Source organism: Brachyhypopomus gauderio, chromosome 4 (genome assembly GCF_052324685.1).
Source record: "Brachyhypopomus gauderio isolate BG-103 chromosome 4, BGAUD_0.2, whole genome shotgun sequence".
Lineage (NCBI taxonomy): Eukaryota > Metazoa > Chordata > Actinopteri > Gymnotiformes > Hypopomidae > Brachyhypopomus > Brachyhypopomus gauderio.
Genome location: NC_135214.1, coordinates 8208697 through 8229304, shown reverse-complemented (window position 1 = coordinate 8229304; position 20608 = coordinate 8208697). Strand labels below are relative to the sequence as shown.

The following is a 20608-nucleotide window of genomic DNA, read 5'->3' as shown; positions in this document are numbered from 1 at the left end:
AAGTCAATGAAATGGTGAATGTTTGCGTATGGAGCCTGCTAGCTATAACATTAGCTAGTTGGTAGCTACTCAAGTTAATTAGACAGCTATCTAATGATCCTAGATGGATGCATCAACTGTAAAACCAAGCCGAAATTAGTAAAACATCCGAAAAACAAACAAAATTTAGGATGCTTCATCACCGTATGGCTACGTAGGTAACTAACTAGATGTAGATTTATGCAGTGTTTTTTATTCATCTCGATAGCTACATCTGGTATCCTAGAATTGTACAAGCAAATAATTTTTAATAAGTTACATTAGCTAACTATCTAACTTCTGATTCACAGTGAAGTCAAAATTTGGAATGCTGATTTTTAGAGTTGTATAGTAATGAAGTAAAACTACTTCACTACTGTACTTAAGTACTAAAATGCTGTATCTGTACTTTACTGGAGTATTATTTTTTTTCTCCTACTTGCACTTTTACTTCACTACATATTTTTCATCAGTTTAAAACTTTTACTGCAATACATTTTTTACGTGATGTATAGTTACTCGTTACAATTATAAACCTGTTAGCTGGCACGGTCACCGTGTCAAGCGATCAGGCTGTCTTATGAGAAAACTGCACATGCTCCGGTCGCGTCTCGTTTACTCTGCTGCTGATTTTAATGAACACTTGAGCTTCATAATCTTGGTTCACTTGACACATCGTGACTGCTTCAAGGGTCTGCGTGACAAAAATGACGCGGTGGCTCCGCCCATGCGCATTGGCCGTGCGCGGTCGTGTTGCGAGGTCGTGCACCTCTCAATTTTTGTGTGTGCAGTCACAAGGTGGAATTCATGCACTTGTACGACACTTTGAAGGTCCATTTTCAGTATTTTCCAGCACCTTCAGCTTAATTTACATATTTATACAAATACACACATACTCAAATAATTCCAAATAATTCGCTTTTTATCTCATTAAAAGAGATGGTACCATGCATAAGTGCTTCATAATAAGCTTGTTGGCGTTTTAATGTACATATATTGGCACCTTCAACATCGAGTGATCGTGGCGGTGAGGGTAAGGAAGGAGACCACCCTAGCCCTACCTAGAGACAGTGTTTGCTGGAGCGAAAGTAAATTCCTATAGGATGAAGTGCCATCTCTGCCTGAAATATTGGCCTTCAAAAATTCACATTTGAACTTGAAGAAACACATCAATGTAAGTTATAAATATAACACACAGAATACACACCAGCTTTAGCTATCAGTAAGCACTAGTTAGGTTAGATATCTTAGCTAACTAACCTAATTGTTCATGACGTGCTGCAGTATTCACTTAACATTAGCTGGCAATCATAAAGGCGATGTCACGCTGAGTTGTTTTTAGCAACAGTAATCTGTGTCCAGTGGCGGAGCTAGACTTTTTTTCAAGGGGTGGCCAAAGGGTGACCAAGGCTTTATCAGAGGGGTCCATATACAAATGGTGAATGAAAGGAAACACACATTTTCTCTTAAAATTACCATTTATAGTGGGGTGGCACGGGCTCTGTTGGGGGTGGCAATTGCCACCCCTGCCCCCCCTTTGGCTCCGCCACTGTCCGTATCTCTTTTTGTGCCGACTAATCATGTGCCCATTTTTATAGTGTAGTGTTTTTATAGGGTAAGGGTATTTATTGAGGGTAAACGCAGGGCAGTAGGCTCACCCTTAGAATCCGACGGATGGATTTTACGTCCAAAATACATCTCGTTTTCTCAGCTAAATTAAGGCGAACTTGTACTTCTGCGTCAAACCTACGACGTAGCAGGACATAGGTTTTTTTGTGTACGAAGTGTTAAGCCCAGTTTTTTTAAGTTGCTACTTGTTTGTACATACAGAACACTTGTATTTGTGGTCTTTGACATCTTTGATTTGTAAGTGATATGTAAAAACAATTGATAATCAAACTTTGAAGGCTTTCTTTAATTCAAAACACAGTACTTGTACTTTTTACTTTCAGTACTTGAGTAATAAATTTTAGAATAAACTACTGGCAATACTTAAGTACAAAAAATGCTGAAAACTTCTGTACTTCTACTTAAGTAAAGTTTTTAAAGAACACTAACTTCTACTCAAGTCAATTTTTTTTATAGAGTACTTGTACTTTTACTCAAGTATGGCTCTCTAATACTTTATACAACACTGCTGATTTTTAATCAACACATTCAACGTTTTGTTGGCTTTGGGTGGAAAATGTTTTTTATCCGTGGTACTTTAGCTATCCATGATGTTTAATTGTTTAAAAAACAATTAATCAACATGTCTCATGCATGTAAGATTGGTAGCTGTAAGCGTGCAGCATCTGTTGAACGATTTATCAAATCGGGTCGTGACCCGATCACTTGCAGTTGTAATCAATGGTTCAGGTAATCATCTACCAAGCCTTACTATTCTACCACGATATTTAATTAGCTATGTCTGTTCTGGACAGCGTCTCTTGCCTGAATGCCATTGTCCAATCAGCGTTGAGGTGCATTCCCTGTAGTACCGCCCCAAAAGGGGCGATTTGAGTCTAACTGAAAATCGCCTATGGAGTGATTTTTGTTTCAATAGTTCCACAAAAGCAAAAGTAAATCCAAGAGCAGAAAGTATATGTTATGAATGCAAAACAGAAAAAATATATCAAAAGTATATTTTTTAAATATAATTGGTTATTTGAAACTTACTTTCGTTTGCATTTTGACAAGTTTTTGGTTCCATTGTTTTTGTTTTTTTGGATTTTCCCAGTAAGGTCTTTTGCTTCTGGAATCTCTCTTTGCTTCTGACTTTTGGAACACATTTCACGTGTGGGAGGGTCTTGGATGAAGGCGTTCCTCTGCAATCTCCATTGGTTACTGATTCCGGACTGACACAGAGCTCTGAGACTGCCTCTGGGACCAAGCCACGCCCACCCCACCAGCTTCTCAGTAGAGGTGGGCGATACTGGGAATTGTGGTATCGATCCGATACCAAGTAAATACAGGGCCAGTATCGCCGATATCGATACCGATACTTTTTAATATTTAAGCTTCATAGATCCAAAGGATTGCACACTGGTGAGAAGCGGCAGCCAATTGCACACAGTGTACTCTCTACTAGAAGCCACAGCCCCCTGGAGGACTGAATGGGATGCAGGAAGGGGAGAGAGGACAGACCCTAGTGACAGCGCACCATCCACCACTGGGCATACAAGCGCACACATTCATGCACAGACACCTGCTTTTCTATTGAACAGAGACACACAGTTACACACTCAGGGAGAATTTGTCAGGGAATGCCAATTTACCTAACTTCCATGTTTTTGGACTGTGGGAGGAAACCAGAGACACATGAGGAAACCCACGCAGAGAACATGGAAACTCCACTCAGGGACTTGAACCCAAGACCCCAGTGCTAACCATCAAGCCACCATGTTGCCCAAACAAGTAGAATACACAAAAAATACAAAATGAATAAAAATGATCCCCTCACTAAAAATCTTTTCTATTTCTTTTTCTGTTTATTTTTTTTTAAAGAATTGTTCATAGGAAAAAAAGTTATTTTCTTTTTTCTAAAGTGTAGGCGCTGCAATGCAATGTCTATGGGTTCCGGGAGGCCTCGCCCTTACGTGCTTACGTCAGACGTAACGTAGGGAAAATAATCTGCTCAACACGCAGTGTTGCCAACTTGGCGACTTTTCAGACCCTCTAGCGACTTTTTGTAGTAAAAAGCGACTAGCGACAAATCTAGCGACTTTTTGTGGTGTTATTGGAGACTTTTGGCGACTCTGAACAAACACGGTCTTTAGTTGCTGTCCTCTGGGCCGTGCGCCCCAGCGGGTGCTGCGGTGAGCCCCGCCCACAACACTCAGTGCAGTCTCACACTCAGAGCAGACCCTCACCGCTCCACGTCCACACTGCACATGAACTGATCATGTCCAAAACTGCAGCCGACGGAGATGTAAATAATAAGTGAGACACGAAAAGAAATCACTGAATTTAACTCGCACAGTCTGTCATTCTTCACCTCATTCACCACGTAGCCGGTCACTCGACTCGTCCACAGTGCATCTCTGTGAAAGCTTAAACATCTAGCTAACTTGCTCATCATGTCTCACTCTAAACTCTATTCTCAAAAATACAGGAAAGAGTGGGAATCAAATCCTGAAGGCTGGCTGAAGCAATGTATTGGAGATAATACATGGGCATACTGCCTGTATTGTAAGGTTCATTTCTATGCCAACTAGTTCCTGCTAACTGCTACTCATATACTAACATTTAACAACACAGCAAAAAAACTATTTATGTAATTTAGGTAAAGATTATTTATACAAAGCATTAAAGTCATGTAGTTCTTTTGAGAAGTGACTGCCTATTTCAAAGGCAACAGATGTTGTTCATTTGTAGTTCTAACATATTTAGGGTGTTTACTTTTTTTTTTTTTTTTTTTTATCTCTCCCAACGTTATTCCTTTACACAGCTTCAAAAACATGTATTATGCAAATTAGGTGATAACGTAATTTAGCGACTTTTAGGACAACCAATAGACGGTTTCATGAGCAACGTCACCAAAAAGATGTGCGCGCATTTTGGCAACGGAAGTGGAGATTTGTCCCATGGGACCACAGTGCAGATCCAAATTCTTTACCATATAAACAAGATAATAAACGTTACTATTTTCAAGCACTGTATGTATGTGTAGCAAGACATTATTGCACTATTATCCTCACACAATGATGATGCATATACGCAGGTATTTAGATTTAATTCGATCTTTCAAAATAAAAGTCTCTCAATAATAGCCGAATCTACTGTAAGTCTCTGTCAGTCAGCTTAATAATCAAGATCGTATCATTTATATGAGCAAACTCACCCTGCCGACAGGAGAAATTCTTCCACATCCTTACAAAATATTAGAATGGGAGAATGATTTGTCAGAATGGCCTCCAGTTCAGTGGCCAGATATCTTTACTTATTTGATTGAGAAACCTAGCGTTTACACTAAAGAGAAACTGCGCGCCTACAAGTCACTGGATGAAATTAGGTGATTATTTTGGTGAACATGCTACAATGATTAAAAAAAAGTACAGAGACATATATTGTAGAAAAATATTTTATTTGTTACTGTACTCAGTTTAATAAACGTGGCAAATGAAATTATAAATCTCATATGTGTATATACAATAGACAATGCATATACAATGTATGAAATACATACGTGAAATCCGAAAGTGCTTGCACTAGCTAGTTAGCAATAGCACTTCGGACAAGCCCAATTTTATTTTAAGCCCTTGCCGAGTAATTGACAGTTATAACCAGACGTCCTGAATTAAATAAATGTACAAAAATCCACCTGACCTAAAATGAAATGGGTGCTACAGACGCGGGCATTCTTTATGATGTCCTCTGTCCAGTCCACCCTGTTAATAGCCTGCAGCCATAGCCGTCTCCTATTGCTCTGAAATGGACGCGATCCAGATGGTATTCGATAAAACTATAAACCTTTACCCGACGAATAACGGTTCGAACAGCCGTATACACAACAACCAGACATCTCTATTTTGAACAACACTACATATTTAAAAAAACAGTGCTGATGCTAACGCAAGTCAATGATAAAATGCTACACTTCCGTTGCCAATATGCGCGCGCATCTTCGTGACGTCATCTTTGTATACAAACTTTGAAAGGGTCTATAGCGACTTTCCTTACTGAGGAGTTGGCAACAGTGTCAACACGGCCAGCGTTCCTTCAACTCAATCGTTTCATTAAGAGAAGTGCCATTCTGTTGTCGTAATAATCAAGATAAACTAGCAACTAAGGAATTGAGACCAAATTTTAACATCAAACAAGTGTCCACAAAGGGAGGAAAATAATATAACCGAGGATTTTCGCGAAACTAGTATGAAGGGAAAACATGGCTCAGGCTTGTGAAGTAGCGAGCGCCCTTTTCTGCTTTCCCTGCATTCTGCTCCATCCTTAATGCTGTTGCCCATTTATATTCTAACACCTAAACTAAAATGCTGTCTGAGGAATACAGAAATTATTGTGAGTGGGAAAGATTATTTAATTAAACATTTAAGCCGAAACCGAGCGGAACTTCGGCAGCGCACCGGTAAATTCGGAAAAACTGGATGGAAAAGGGTTTTTCGCATAAACGATGACGTATCATGCCTCAAGTCATGTGGTTCTGTAGCCTACATGATCGCGATGTAAAGATGGCAAATGCATACAAACAGTTCGAGAGAGCAAAAATTGAATTTAACTTCTCCATGTATAGAAAAGAAAAAGAAAAAAATGTTTCAAAACCTCAAAGTGCAAAAATGCGTAACTGTCAGATGGACGTAAAACCACTATTGTTTGGCGTCCTCTCACGTGATCTAAAGTTTATTCGTATAACTGTAATGAATGGAAACAAGGCTTAATTCGCATTTTTTTTCTGTCGAAACTTGGAAATTGCGCATTATTTTTTTGAAAGGTTTGGATGGAAACCCAGCTGAATGTAGCCTCTAACCAACTCGCAAAGTTTCTCTTCTAACTCGAGCGCCATTTTTAAAAGTCCAGTACTCTTCTTCATTGATTTTCCCGAATTGGTGTACTTCCGATGCTTCTGACTCTCTACTGCTCCCTGATTTCCGGTTTATATGATTCGTAAGCCCTCTGGCAACGTATCCGTAATAGGCCCTTTTCACACTTCCGCATTTTTTCTTCCGGAAGCTCTCGTTGCAGGGTAAAGTTACTTCCGTTACACATTAAACAATGGCAGAGTCCAATAACGAGCTTTTGCAGTGCACCAGGGTGCTCGATCTCGAAGCAAAAACAGTCGTATCTCAGTTTCTACGGTTTTCCGGCTGACGACAAGCAGAAATGAAAATTGGTTTGTGCAATTAGGAGGGATGAAGGGGAAAACTTTGTGATACGGAGCATCTTTGTGTGTAGCCAGCATTTCGCTGCTGCAGACTACATAGCAGGAAGCTCGCGACTAAAAGTTGGTGTTGTTCCCTGTTACTGTTCCCGGTACTGTTACTGTTCCCGGTACTGTTACTGTTCCCAGCCGGTTTCAGTGGAACAGTTGCTGTCCGCGTTTGAAAGATCAAGCTCTCGGCTGGGAGTACACGTACATCCGCTAGCATCTAGCTGTGACCCGCTAGCATCTAGCCCCGGTCCGCTAGCTTCTAGCCCCGGTCCGCTAGCTTCTAGCCCCGGTCCGCTAGCTTCTAGCCCCGGTTCGCTAGCATCTAGCCCCGGTCCGCTAGCATCTAGCCGTGATCCGCTAGCTTCTAGCCCCGGTTCGCTAGCATCTAGCCGTGATCCGATAGCATCTAGCCCCGGTTCGCTAGCATCTAGCCGTGATCCGATAGCATCTAGCTAGAACAGAGCAAGCTCTCGGCTGGCAGTACACCACGAACATCTACTAGTCGAGAGTTTGCTCTTTCAAATGCGGACAGCAACTGTTCCACTGAAACCAGCTCTGAAACTAGCTGTGATCCGCTAGCATCCAGCTCTGCTCGGTAGCATCCAGCTCTGACCATCACTTTGCTGTCGACTATATTGGACACTGAATAAACAATAACACGTAATAACTTGGTGTGTGTCATGAACTTTATTGATACTGATGTAAACCAAACAATCAATAGCTGACGTCCCTTGGCTTGCTAAAGCTGGGCGTACACTGTACGATATTTTAAATCGTGTACTCAGCTCCAGCTCAAACTGTACGACTAACTCGCAGGGAGAGTCTGCTCGTGGAGCTGCTTCAACAGTGCGATACTCTCACGAGGAGCAATTTGAATTTCAAACATGTTTGATATTCTTGCGACGCTGCGATTTCTGATCGGGAGTTGGTGGTGAGGTGTGAATCGCTCCTCGTTTACCTGTGTAATCTATACGATGCACGACACGCTATTGAGCCGAAACTCGGCCCGATCGCAAAAATAGTACACTGAAAAAAATTTGGAGTGGCATTTACTTAAAAAAAGCTAGGCAAGTTTTTCCACACAGAAAGTTCTTGTAATATTTACTCAGGCTATTTCTAAGTAATATTTACTTAATAGAACCACTTGTTTTTTTTATGAAAAACACAAGTAAATTGCACTGGTAATACTCACCTATAGATTGTAACTTTTACTCAGATTACCATTGTATCTAATTACATTAATTAGTTAATAAATGTTAATAAACGTTACTTATGTTTCTTTGTTTCTTACTCAGCTTATCTGTGTTATATTCTATGTAATTATTAAGTCATATTTATTCAGAAATTATTAGTTAATATTAATCAAATTAAGTAAACATTTTACTATTCTATGAAATAATAATTCAATATTTTCCAAAAACAACAGCTTTTATTTAAAATGGCATAGATATATTTAAAAAACATAAAAATGAGCACAAACATGTCCATAGAACTAGCATAGAAAATTTCACAACAGTGCAAAAATAAAATCATCATGGTTTCAAAAAATAAGATGGGGGGAAAAATGCTAATCAATTTTGTGCTGGACATAATCAGAAATAATACTTTCTTGTGGAGAGACTGAACTTTTGCTAACATTCTCAGGATGAATAGGATAAAAAGAACATATAAAACTGACCACAACTTTAAATCACCATCAGAAAACTGACACAGGATGTACACAAATTGTGCTGTACAAAATCAAAAATAACACTGGTGCTTTAAGTTTCTTGTGGAGAGACTGAACATTTTCATTCAGGATAAAAAAAGAGCTTACATAAAAGTCCACCACTTGAAATCACTGGCAAAATTTAAAGAGATTGTTTGTGCTGGACAAAAGCACAAATAACACTGGAATACTCATGCTAAAAGTTTCTTGTGGAGAGACTGGACCTTTGCTGACATTTTAAGGATGTCAAGCTCAAGAAACAGCTTCTGAAATACTTCAAACGTATATTTCAGCTTCAGTGGGTATCTTAAGTTGACAGTGTAAATGACGCCCATGAGCAGGAGGCAAGCGTTTGTCACACTTCTGCAGTTGTCCAGAACTTCTGACCCCTCAATGATGACTGACACGTACACGGGATCTTGGGTTTCCTGTGCGACACTTGGATGGATGACCGTGATCTTCATCATTTGATTACTGCAGTCCTCTTTCACCGCTTCTTGGCTGATATCCTGTGAAAACAAATAAGCCACAATTAGAAATAACTAAGAATAGATTCCAAGTAAAAGAAAAGGTTAAGAAAAAAACAAGCGAAAATAAAAAAAGTTGTATACTGTAACGCAGCTCGCGCTGCGGAGCAGGGAGGCGGACACAAACGCTGAGGAGAGCGAGATTTATTCAAGGGAATACCAAAACCATGATCGAAGGGACAGGCGTGGGTCAAACCAGGAGGGCAGCCAGAACACGAAAGGTAAACAGGCATACTAGGACAGGGAACTAAACAAAACGGAGAAACACGGAACAGGCAGAGATCTACACGGAAGACAGAAACACTGAGCAACTCACGAGCGGGATCAAAACAGCAACAGGAAAGCACAACCGACAGAATGAACAAAATCACAGATAACCAGACGGGGGAATTACAGGGACAGATATACATAGATATACATATACAAACTACGGAGAGGTGACGGCAATGACACGGGGGCGTGGTAACTAACAGGGAATCACGGAGACAAACGAGCAGGGCGGGATAAACAGGCAAGAAACACAGACATGAGGGAACCCAGAGTGACAGCTATGAGAGGGGGCGTAGCCCTACGTGACACATACTCAATTTAGTGTACTCAAATCAAAACAATATTCATATGGCACTTTTTATACATAAAGTTACACAACGTGCTTCACAGAGGCTGACCTTGAGACAAACAAAGTCACTTTTGGGGGCCATCCAGACAGAGAAGTCAACGCCTACATAAGAATGAATATGTAACTCAGCGATATTTCTCGTATCGCAGGATTTGTGATCCAGCAAGCTGCCAGAATAACGTCAGAAAATACAAGTATTACTATTGAAGATGCCCTCACTACTTTCAAATCGTTTGTTTGGCAGCATTTTGGTTACCCGGCGGAAATGATAAATGGCAAGAGAGTGACTGATAAGACACGGGCCATATGCAAACATTGTATGAAAATAATGCCGTACGTAGTGTAGTTGCAGCAAATTCAGTGACATACTTGGTCAGGCTCTGTTTGCACTATTTGCACTCTGTATTGACAGAGAAGAACTTTTTGTTTTGCACATAATACAGTGAGTCCCCGCTTTTTCCGCGTGGTTCGCAGAGGAGCAGTGGCAGCACAGTGGAGTGTAGTGGAGTGTTGTGTATGATAAGCTGAGGCAGCGCAGCCTCCACCGCAGCCCGTCTCGTCAACACGATTGCTCTCACTCTGTACAAGCGCACGAGAACATTGTTCGTTTTTTTTCTATACTGTATTTATGATCAAAGCGTATCTAAATGTAGGGTCACGCTTAACGACGAAAACTGCTTTACGTCGTTAAGCAGGGACTCACTGTAATATTGTGTGCACTTGAAAAAAGGAGAAATGTTTAATTTTATTTATTTTATTTGAACTTTTATGGAATTTTATTTTAATTTCAATTTGAAGTTTATTAAAAGTTCATGCTTACATCATGCATGTTGAGTTATAATAAAACATTTCAAAATGCATGTGTAACTCAGTTAAATAAAAGTCTGTTGTCCAGTCATATAATGTCATTTTAGTGCTCTTTAGTGCTCTTAATATCCCAATATCGTGTCTCGTGAGCTGAGTGTATTGTCACACCCCTATCAGATACCTGATAGTCCTTGATCAGCTCCTCTCCACTCTCTCCAAGATATTCAACTAAGCAACGCATGATAATGTCCCTTCTGCCATCGACATGATGCTATTAAACACAAAAAGAAAATGTATTGCAGAGAATACATAAGTAATATACATACATAACGGCACATACAGATCTCACAAGAATGTAAGCCTGCAATTTCTGCATTGTAACGTTGTGAAGTGTGCAACTTAACATGAATTTCTTTAGGATGTGTGTTGAGGCAAGAGTCAAAGTCTAGCACATGTCAAAATCTGTGGGTTCCCACACTCTGCCTCTGCCCACTGAGGGCCCACTGCCCACTCTGTTTTCTGCCTTATCATTGCAAATATATTTTTCACAACACAGACACAGATCAGATTAAATAAAAGAGTAATACATTAATACTCAGTGTGTTTGACCTCATTACTAGCTTATGTAATTAAAATAATTAGAAATTTTACCTCATTCACTGAGTCCAGCATTGGTTTTATTTTGGTCCCTGCAGTTCCGCCCTTCCTTCGAAATATCTCTAGGAGTTTGGTGGTGTACATGTCCAGTCTGGACAAAAAGGTTCGCTCCAGATCCATCGTGGTTATTCGTTTAAACTCCGCTTTGATCTGAAATGAGATACAAACACAAAATTGTATTAAAGATGACTCATGAGATCTCGCATCTTAATTACGGCATGATTAAGAACTGGATTTACCTGATTTTCACAGAACAGGGAAGGCCATCTCTCCAAGAGGTCTTGGATTTTGGGGCAATCATCGACAACCTCTCTTCTTCTCAGAGCGAAAGACTTCTCCATTTTCTCATTAATTGTCCTTTCATTGTTCTTCTTCTTTATTTCCTTCAGCAAATCTAGTCTCTCCTTCTCTAATGTTTCCTCAGTCTCACCAAATGGCAGTGGTGGCAGATAGTTGACTTCAGCTTTTTTTGGCCTTTTAAAGCCTTTAGGTGAACCCTCTTCACTGAAGCGTCGTCTTTTCAGTGTGTTCACCTCGAGCTCTGGAATGGCTAACTGGCGACCTCTTAACTTTGCCCTGTAGTTGCCCATTTTATATTTTATCCTCTGTTGCCAACCATATAGGCCATTAAAAGACCCTGGCTCTTTGAGGCATGGGTATTTCTCTACCAAGGCTTCAGCAACAGCTAAAATCTGGACACCAGTTGGATATGCTGTGAAACTAAATATAGTCTCTGCGAGCTTCTCTAGAATACTACTAGTTACTCTTGGGTTGTTCAAAAGTGTGCCATCATTTTCATAGGCGTGTTTTCCTGCTTCCAGTGCAAGGTCTACATCATAAGAAAAGACTGGTACTTCAAATTTAGATGGCCATGGCTTAGACCTGTTGCATGGTCCACTCTCATCTGGGGACAACAGGATTGTGTTGGATACAGATGAGGAAGAGCTTGCTTCCATAGATGGAACGGGAACTGGAGAGTCGGCTTCTGACATGTCCACAGGAGTGAGGCTCAAGATCACTGGTTCAGTTTTTACTACTTTGAGGTTAGCTTTATCTTGTACTTCCTCAATCGAGGTCAAAGTGAAGAACTGACCATCGAAATCCATGTCCTGGTACATAACAGTGAATGGTCCTGTAATATCAAATGTCTCTCGAAGAACATCATTTAGGTCCTGAAGTGTGCTTGGGATGCCTGCAGGTAAAAGGAGTTTGCGGACATCATCCTCCCCAAAAATTATACGCAATTTTGCTGAGGGTGCCATATTAACAGGAAGAAGCTGCAACAACAGAAGAAGAAAAAAAAAACAGATATTTATTCTCAAGCTTCTCTCCTCATACTTAAAAGGATAGGCAAATGTGGTGCTTCAAAGTTGTCAGGCGTCTTCCTGCAAGGGTGTATAGAGCCAAAGGATAAAAATCTTTAAGCTCTCTTTGCTCAAGTAACTGCACAATTCCTGTGTTCTCCAGCTCATAACTCCTCAGGTGTTCATTGTACCATGTATTTTGTTGTCTCACAAAAAAAGTCAATTTGTTACAAATCACCATTATCTGCAACACTTCAGAAAAGTCAGGCAGTCCTGCAGTGGAACCACAACACAACAACATTCCCACTGCATAGTTGGTGCCTAAACTGCACACATTATTGGCAACATGCACAGCTGTAACAGCAGGGAATCGGCATTTCACCAGGTCTTTTAGATCATCCTTAAGCATATCTAAAGACACCTCTGTTGTTTTTGTGACTGCAAGCGATGGTTTGGCACCATGTGATTGATGGTATGCAACCATGAGCTGGTGCTTATTGGCAAGGGACAGCAAGATATTCCTGAAACAACCGGTGTGTCTGACCACCCTCTTGAAAAAGCTGTGTTTGGCCTCAAATCTCATTGTCCAGAGGGCAGCTAGGGGGCCAAATTCCCGAATGAGCTGAGGATAGTGCTCAAGGAAATGGTGCTTGGGAATGAGCTTATGTTGGGGGAAAACATCAAGGAATCTGCTTCGGTGTTCTGAAATGATGCTGTCAAGATAGCAAATGCTTTCTTCTGTATGGACTGGAGACATGACAAGGTCCACAATGTCTTTCAGTGTCATTAGCATCTGCCATACAGGCTCTTGTTCGGGTACTTTTAAACCTATAATCAGAGGCAAAAGACGTAATAAGCACCAATTTTCATGTGCGTTGCCCCCTACTGTTTTTCGAGTCAGAAAGTTAGCAGGTATGAGATGAGGGCGATTTGTTTTATCACTACCCTTGTATGGGAAATTGCTAATGGCATCATTTAGTTCAATGAGAGAAAAGTATTTTTTCTTGATCAAGTTATCAAATGCCAAAGCCAGTTCTACTGGAACAATACCCTCCAGCAGATCATGTAAAACATCTGGAGGGTAACCAGATGTTACATGAAAATGTTCAAGTTTTTCTGACAATGGACACTGTTTTTTTTACACCATAACAAAGAGTGTGATCTGGACTAGACAAAGCTGCCTGCACATGCAGTGTATGCTGATCTTTGGTTCTTTGATGAAAAGACCCAGATCTCACTTCATCCGACTGAAACTTGGATCGCTCCCCAACACAAAACCGGCAAACGTATGACCCTGCAAAGCTTTCAACAAATCCTGCCACAGAGTGCGCCCCCAAATTATCTGCCACGACACTGACCACAGTCCCTTTAATGGCTTTCCCCAACACTGGAACAAAAAGACCATCTTTCTCCAAGCTTTGGATATCTATTAACAGTGGCTCTAAAACTCGCTGGAATCCAAACTGCTTGGTGTCTTCAGCCTTACAAAGAATTGCAAGGTAGATTGATGTCAATGTTGAACGTAATTGCACTGGAATGTTTCCCAACACCCAATAGACAGCTGTGACTTTGTGCTTTTTTCGAGATGTCCCAAGAGGATTACATACCTCAAAGTCATCAATGTAGAGGATGAGAGTCACTCTGTTCTCTACAGAGAAAAACTTGTTTTTTTGATAGTGAGATCCATCACGAAATGTCTGGTATTTAAAGTCATTTTTAGCTTTGTTTTCACCTTCAAATGTGTTTTCTTGAAAAAACTTACTTAGGACCTGCAACAAGGAGGGCAATATTGGGACATACTGGAAGGTTTTGCCCTCTTTTTTATCAAGTATGTGTTCTTCTGGTTCAACAACTGAAAAATGCTTCTTCATGAATTCTCTTCTCTTAAATGAAGTTGTGAAAGGGCCACTTGTCCCCAATGCAGCACTTATAGGATGTGTCTCACAAATATTTTTCACTAAATCCAAGATAATGGCTGGATCCAGATCACAGTTATGGTTATTCAAGGTGGACACCACCACATCTCTTAAAAGTGGACCAGATGCAGAGGTGGATATAAACTGAAGCTCATCTACTATTTCATCAATGCATTTGTTCGGGACATTAAACTTGCTTTCAAGCTTTAAAAAGAGAAGGCCAAATTTCTCCTTTATATCTTGAGACAACTCCTGTGGTTCACCATCCCAAAGCTCTGAGCTCTCTTCACAGGTCTCATCCTGAGCAAACATGGGTTCATAAGGTTGCCTTTTTAAAACTTCAGTTTTAAAATCCTCAAGTCTGTGTGACTGGTGTTTTCTGTGTCTATGTGTAGCAAAGGTGGAATAAATATTCGTACTGAAGTTGCAGTTTTTGAAGACACATGCAACTGCTTCAAACTTTCGTAAGTGCCTACCCAGATGCTCAAAATACTGTTTCTCTGAATCAAAAAAAACAGAGCAGCAAAGTAGACAAGTAAATGAAAGGGGTCCACTTTGTGTGACCATCTCCACATGGTGTCGACATAAATGGGTCTGAAGGGCATTAAATGTTTTAAAAGAGCAAGGGCAATCAGTGTGAAGACAAGGGATTGACTGGCTGCGACCACCATTTCCATGCTTTAGTCTGTAATGTTTTAACAATTCCAACCTCTTCTTTGACTCAAAGCTACATATCTTGCACAACCATCTCATGATGTGGCACCTAAAACATACAAATTAAACATCTCAAAATTAAAACAAACTGCCACACAAAAAAATTGTGACAAATTAAACCTACTCATTGCTAATTTGATCTTACCTTGTGTCAGTCGTGGAGTCCAAATTAGCATTCAGAAGGTCCTATGTTCTGTAACAAAAAAAATAAAATAAACATAAAGGTTATCTATATGCTTTTCAACTAATTCTACTAACTCATTTATATTTCATTTTTTGTATCTTTTTTTCATGCTCCTATAAAGACTGTTGTGACTTCATTATGTTTCTGACTACCATGTGTGACAACCACAATTCGGTCATCGAAATATTCAGACACAAGGGCTTGCTTGTCACTCGGTTTATTGTGAAATTAAACATGAAATAAGTAATCCTCCCTCTCATGTCGGCTGAAGACTTTACGAGCTGGAGTAACAAAAATACCACAAACAAATACCAAATCAACCCTTGCCGAAGAAAGCATGCTAGCTCCACCACACGTGCTGGGCTAGGCAGAGCACGTGTGCAGACGATAGACCTGCGGCATAGCCAGCTCACCCAAGCAAAATTGTGCACAAAACAAGGTTTAATATACATCACTGTAAATGTATGCATGAAGTGTTGGATCTTGATGAAACAATTAAAGTTTTTAATTATTTATTTATTTAAAGACATTAGGTGTGTGTTGCTTAGGCGGTCACCAAATACCTTGCGCCAGCAAAGTTAGTTAGCTAGTTAGTTAGCTAGCAGGAACATGCACTATTTGCTAGTGCTGCAGTCGCGGAGAAACTTAAGTAGGTGAACCAACAGGAACGTAAAATTTTATTTTGCTTAAAACCTTACCTTCATGATTCCATATTCAAGTTCTCCTCCGCCAAAATGCCAACTGTCCAAGGAGATACGTGTCCGATGAAATGTGGGGAGGGGCTTTGACGTCATGCTTTGATTGCAGAGAAGGTTCTCAGATTCACTGATGTCACTCAATTACATTTTACTTGCAAATATCAATTAATTAATCCAATGAACTGGTTTAGTAAATATTACTTGGATCAAATGATTCAATTTACATACAAAACTGAGGTCACATAACTACGAACAATCACCAAGTAATGGACTACATGAAAAACTGCTATTTTAAAGTAAAAGCACTGAATTCGTATTTTTTTGTAAAATTTACATAGACAATTCAAATAATAATTACAGTGCCAAAAAGTCATTTTTTTCAGTGTTGCACGAGTGAAAAATCGGCTGAAAATGGGCCAAAAATCGCACAGTGTACGCCCAGCTTAACCTAGCTAGATATTGTTAACTAAAGCTGTCAGTATCATTTGTAATATTATAATATATATCATAGTAATATAGACTGTTTTACCACTCCGTAGGATGACTAATGGAACCAGCTATACGTTAAATAATAGTTAGTTACCTAGCTAGTGCTAGCTGGTGTTAGCTTACCCTGGTATAAGTGAATAAATTATTCTACAAACAATTTGTAGCCTCTATTTAACTTGGAACCGTTCGTTGTTGAATGTTCTCCAACGATACTGGAAACGTATTTAAAATTCAGTCTCTGCAGCGACGACAGGGATGAAGTAAACACACGCTCCATGCTGAGGTGAATTGACAACAACTATCTTCTGCGAGTACCGGAACTTGTTTTACCCGGCGGTGACGTATTTCCGCTTTGTTGTGAAAAGGGCCTATTACAGTAGGGTGTGAATGGGCCTTAAGGCAGAGCGACGGCTCTGCGTTTCTAATGGGAACAGAGTAGCAGTGACCGGACAGTTGTTAGCAAGCGCTAACACAACAAAATAACGGTGTCGATACATACAACTGACAACAGACAGACAGACGGTTAAGGACAACATCACCCAAAAATGAAAAAAAAAACGGTTTCCAACGGCCATTCGCTAAGTAGAACTTACTTCCATACCCAGCTAAGTAGAACTTACTTCCCTACCTACCAAACCACTGAGACTGTGTCTGTTAACCGTGGCAGATATAGGAATAACAGGGCGATATGTTTTAAAAATCTAATTAAAATTAAATTAAATAATCAACATGAAGTGAGATCATTACAACCCAGCACGTTCACTTCGTTCGCAGGACGCAGGGTTATTAACTGTTCCTAGGATCAAAAGTGGGTGGAAGAGCCTTTTCTTTTAAAGCTCCACAACTGTGGAATAATCTTCCTGCCTCTATTCGGGACTCAGACACGGTCTCAATGTTTAAATCTCGAATAAATACTCATCTGTTTACTTTGGCCTTTGATTAATCTGTTACATATTTATATATGTACATACATGTATGTATGACGAGCATGGGTTCCCTTTTGAGTCTTGGTCCTCCCAAGGTTTGCCCCCCCGAGATATTTGTCAGAGGCCGCCACTGTGATGCGAGCAAAAAACTAAAAACAGTGAAGTGAGTGCACTTAACAATTCTTGTTTCTCTGCTCTCGCCGTCACTGTTTTTGCTCGGTCTTGATTTTGCATGCTCAGTGTGTCTGACTTGCTCGATTTAACCTTATCTTTGCGCTCTCATATTAAATACAGTAATCTCACTCCAGACATTTGCTTTGTGTATTTGCAGAGCGTTTTTCGCTTGCATCGCGATGGGCTTTCAGGGCCACCATAGTTCCTTAGCACAAACATATGGTCAGAAAATAATGCTACTAGTTCTAATGAAAGTGAATGTGTGTTTTATACAGTACCACAAAAATGTGATTGAAACGTCTGCCTCTAGGCCACTAGATGACATCCTTGATAAAGACATGTTCTGTAGTTCAGAAGAAACCTGGGACTGGGTTCAGTTTTGTTGGCAAGGAAATGAAAAACAGGAATGATTCTTTATTACTGCTTGTTCTATAAGAAAGACATGAACAGAGAAGACGAACAGGATGCAGCTCTGAGCTCTCACAATCACCTGAGATGTTGGGTGATTACAATACCTGTAAAATGGTATAGGTTAGTATATTAGTATAATTAATACTTTATGATCTTTAGATATTTAGAAGTTGAGGAGATTAAAGGAATTTTAGACTTTTTATACAAAGTCTACCACGTCTTTAATGGAAACCCAGAGGTAGTTTCTTAATTCTGTTAATGCATTTTTGAAAAAACTGCCCTTTCACTTTCATAATGAAGTGTGTTTCAGGTCAATAGATTTAGTTTTTTTAGTACAGGGAAATGTCAAAATGGTCATGTGTGATAAATAACCATACTCTACAGTTATAGATAGTGTAGAAGTAAGGCTCAGAAATGGCTGGAATATTCCTTGAAGGTTGAACATGTTGAACTCCTCAAACAGGCTAGTAACTAATAAATATTATTCATTTAACACCTTATCACAACTGCCTGTGCCTATTGTTATCAAATATTTGGGAATAGAGTTGCTTCTGTAGAACTTGAATGTCCAAGTTTCAAGTTCGAAACGTTCATTGTCCATGTTTACCTCGTGTCTCCTTTTTCAGAGAGGGGAAGAACCAGTATGAAAAGGCTTTTGGAGTTAGCTCCAAGGATCTATTTGAAGCCCTCTACAGGTGAGCTTCCCTTCTCTAAAGATGACTTGGTGTGTGTGCATGTGTGTATAGTCATTCTTAACATTCTTTCAGTGCTTCTTGCTACTCTCTGTGCATCTGTCAGGTCAATGCAGTCGTCATTCAGCCCTGCAGCAGCTGTGCAGTAACACACATGCGTGTTTCTGGGTTATATTCTGGTACAAAGAAGCTGAGAGCAGCATTTGGATATTCTGTTCAAAGACACAGTGAGAGACCTCGGGGTACCATCATACTAGCCACTCTGGACAGAGCCGGCTGTTCTCAAAACTGTGCAAAAAACACGCAAACACACCCATGCACATACACAATAGACATGCACACAGAGCACATACATAGACACACTCTCTCTTTCTCTCTCTGACACACACATACACACAGTCTCAATCTCAGTGTCTGTTCCCTAAGGCAAGGGAGAATAATTCCATTTTCTAGAGGTTCATAAAAAGGCTTGAAACTGGGACTAACTGTCTGTTGGACTACATTTCTCATGAGGTAAGACTTGAATAAAAGTGGTATCATAAACAATGGGTAAAAGTCAATCAATGATTTGTAAAATTCTTGTGGATGGAAGAACCTAAAAGGACCAAATAACTCTTCAACAAAAACCTATTTTCTACATCCTTAGTCTTTCCTAGGGTCAATAAGCTCATTAGATTTTTGGATAAAACTTTATGACTTCGGGATGAGGGGAGGGAGGGTGTTGTTGAATTAACATATTGTCTTTTACATTGTTAACCAGTGCCTGCTTGCATAGATTTATCATAAATGCAACATTATCATTTATTCATATGTAACAACACACGTGCCCAGGCTCTGAATGCTGAACATGTCTTGTGAGATGATTCTTCACCAAGGGAAGATCAGAATCATTCCTGGGCACTTTATGGATGGGAAGTGAATGCGCTGGTCAAGCCATGTGAATGTGAACTAACCAGAACATAATTATGGGATTTATTTGTCTCTTAAAAATCAAGAAAATAAAAGTCAGCAGAGCTTGAAAAAGACATCCATAAACATGCCACAGCCAGAGGCTTTGTCTGAGCTGTCTGCTGTTGTATTTGTAAACACCAGCATTCCCTCTGGGTTACGAGTCTCAGCCAAGGAGGAGCGACTGACTAGGTGGTGTCCTAGACCCCATCACACATGAATACCCGCCACATACCTCGGGGTCCTATTGCTCTGAGGTTTACCACTGGACACCCTGGTCTAGGTGGGACTCTTGGACAGACATGGACACAGATTCTGCTCTGAGCATAACAGCCATGCTCTGTATGGTCCGGCAGACCAAAAGGCCAATAATGAATAAGCAAAAATGGGCCAAAGGAGTGGGACTGCCGATGACAATGGTGATCTGGGAGAAGCTAAGGGCCCCTACCTTGTTTTGTGCTCTGGGAAGTGGGAAGTCTGCTGACTCTCATGCTATGGTGTGTGTATTGCAGGTCTGATGAAGAAATGGTGAGGTTTATGCAGCTTATGAACTCTGTGTGGAACATCTGTGGCAAGGATGTCGTCACCGCATTTGACCTGTCTCCATTTAAGAGTATTTATGACCTCGGAGGTAGGCCTCTATCTCTCAATTTTCATGTGTGTTTTCTAGGGGTGTATTCAACTAAGGATTTTCATAGTCGAATCTGATTCGTCAGCTTTTCCCTTTAGTCGACTAATAGTCGAATCGGGTTTATTATTATTATTTTATTTAGAGCTTAAACGGGATCCCGTTCTCATTCAGGACATTTTACCTCTTCAAAGTAAAAACCTAAAACAGTCAGATAAATGAATAGGCTAAACATGGTAGGTTGGCTAGTCGACTATAGTCGAATCAGCGACTATTGCAGGTCACCCCTAGTGTTTTCAGAGAACACTAAAATAAAAATAACC

The 20608-nt window shown here is 40.2% G+C and overlaps 2 protein-coding genes across 8 annotated transcripts in view; one reads left to right on the top strand and one right to left on the bottom strand.

Moving 5' to 3' along the window:
• LOC143512076 (acetylserotonin O-methyltransferase-like) overlaps positions 1-20608 on the top strand; it is a 47491-nt gene that overhangs the window by 7918 nt on the left and 18965 nt on the right. For all 7 annotated transcript variants that reach the window (XM_077001974.1, XM_077001971.1, XM_077001976.1 and 4 more), the window contains 2 exons: positions 18644-18712; positions 20170-20288. In XM_077001974.1, the coding sequence (XP_076858089.1) occupies positions 18644-18712; positions 20170-20288 (188 nt within the window). The remainder of the gene's footprint in view (positions 1-18643; positions 18713-20169; positions 20289-20608) is intronic.
• On the bottom strand, positions 8445-12159 carry LOC143512075 (uncharacterized). The gene is made up of 4 exons (XM_077001969.1): positions 11441-12159; positions 11196-11351; positions 10726-10815; positions 8445-9100 (listed from the first exon to the last, which is right to left on the bottom strand). Exons 1-4 carry the CDS (start codon positions 12155-12157, stop codon positions 8783-8785), a joined length of 1281 nt encoding a protein of 426 aa, XP_076858084.1. The 5' UTR covers positions 12158-12159; the 3' UTR covers positions 8445-8782.

What these genes read in the sequence shown, in the direction of transcription:
- LOC143512075 (XM_077001969.1), bottom strand. Translation starts at nt 12,157, where the DNA reads ATGGAAGCAAGCTCTTCCTCATCTGTATCCAACACAATCCTGTTGTCC. An exon ending in TGCTGGACTCAGTGAATGAG is followed by an intron (nt 10,816 to 11,195) that starts GTAAAATTTCTA and finishes TGTGTTTAATAG; the next exon opens with CATCATGTCGATGGCAGAAG. An exon ending in AGCTGATCAAGGACTATCAG is followed by an intron (nt 9,101 to 10,725) that starts GTATCTGATAGG and finishes TTGTTTTCACAG; the next exon opens with GATATCAGCCAAGAAGCGGT.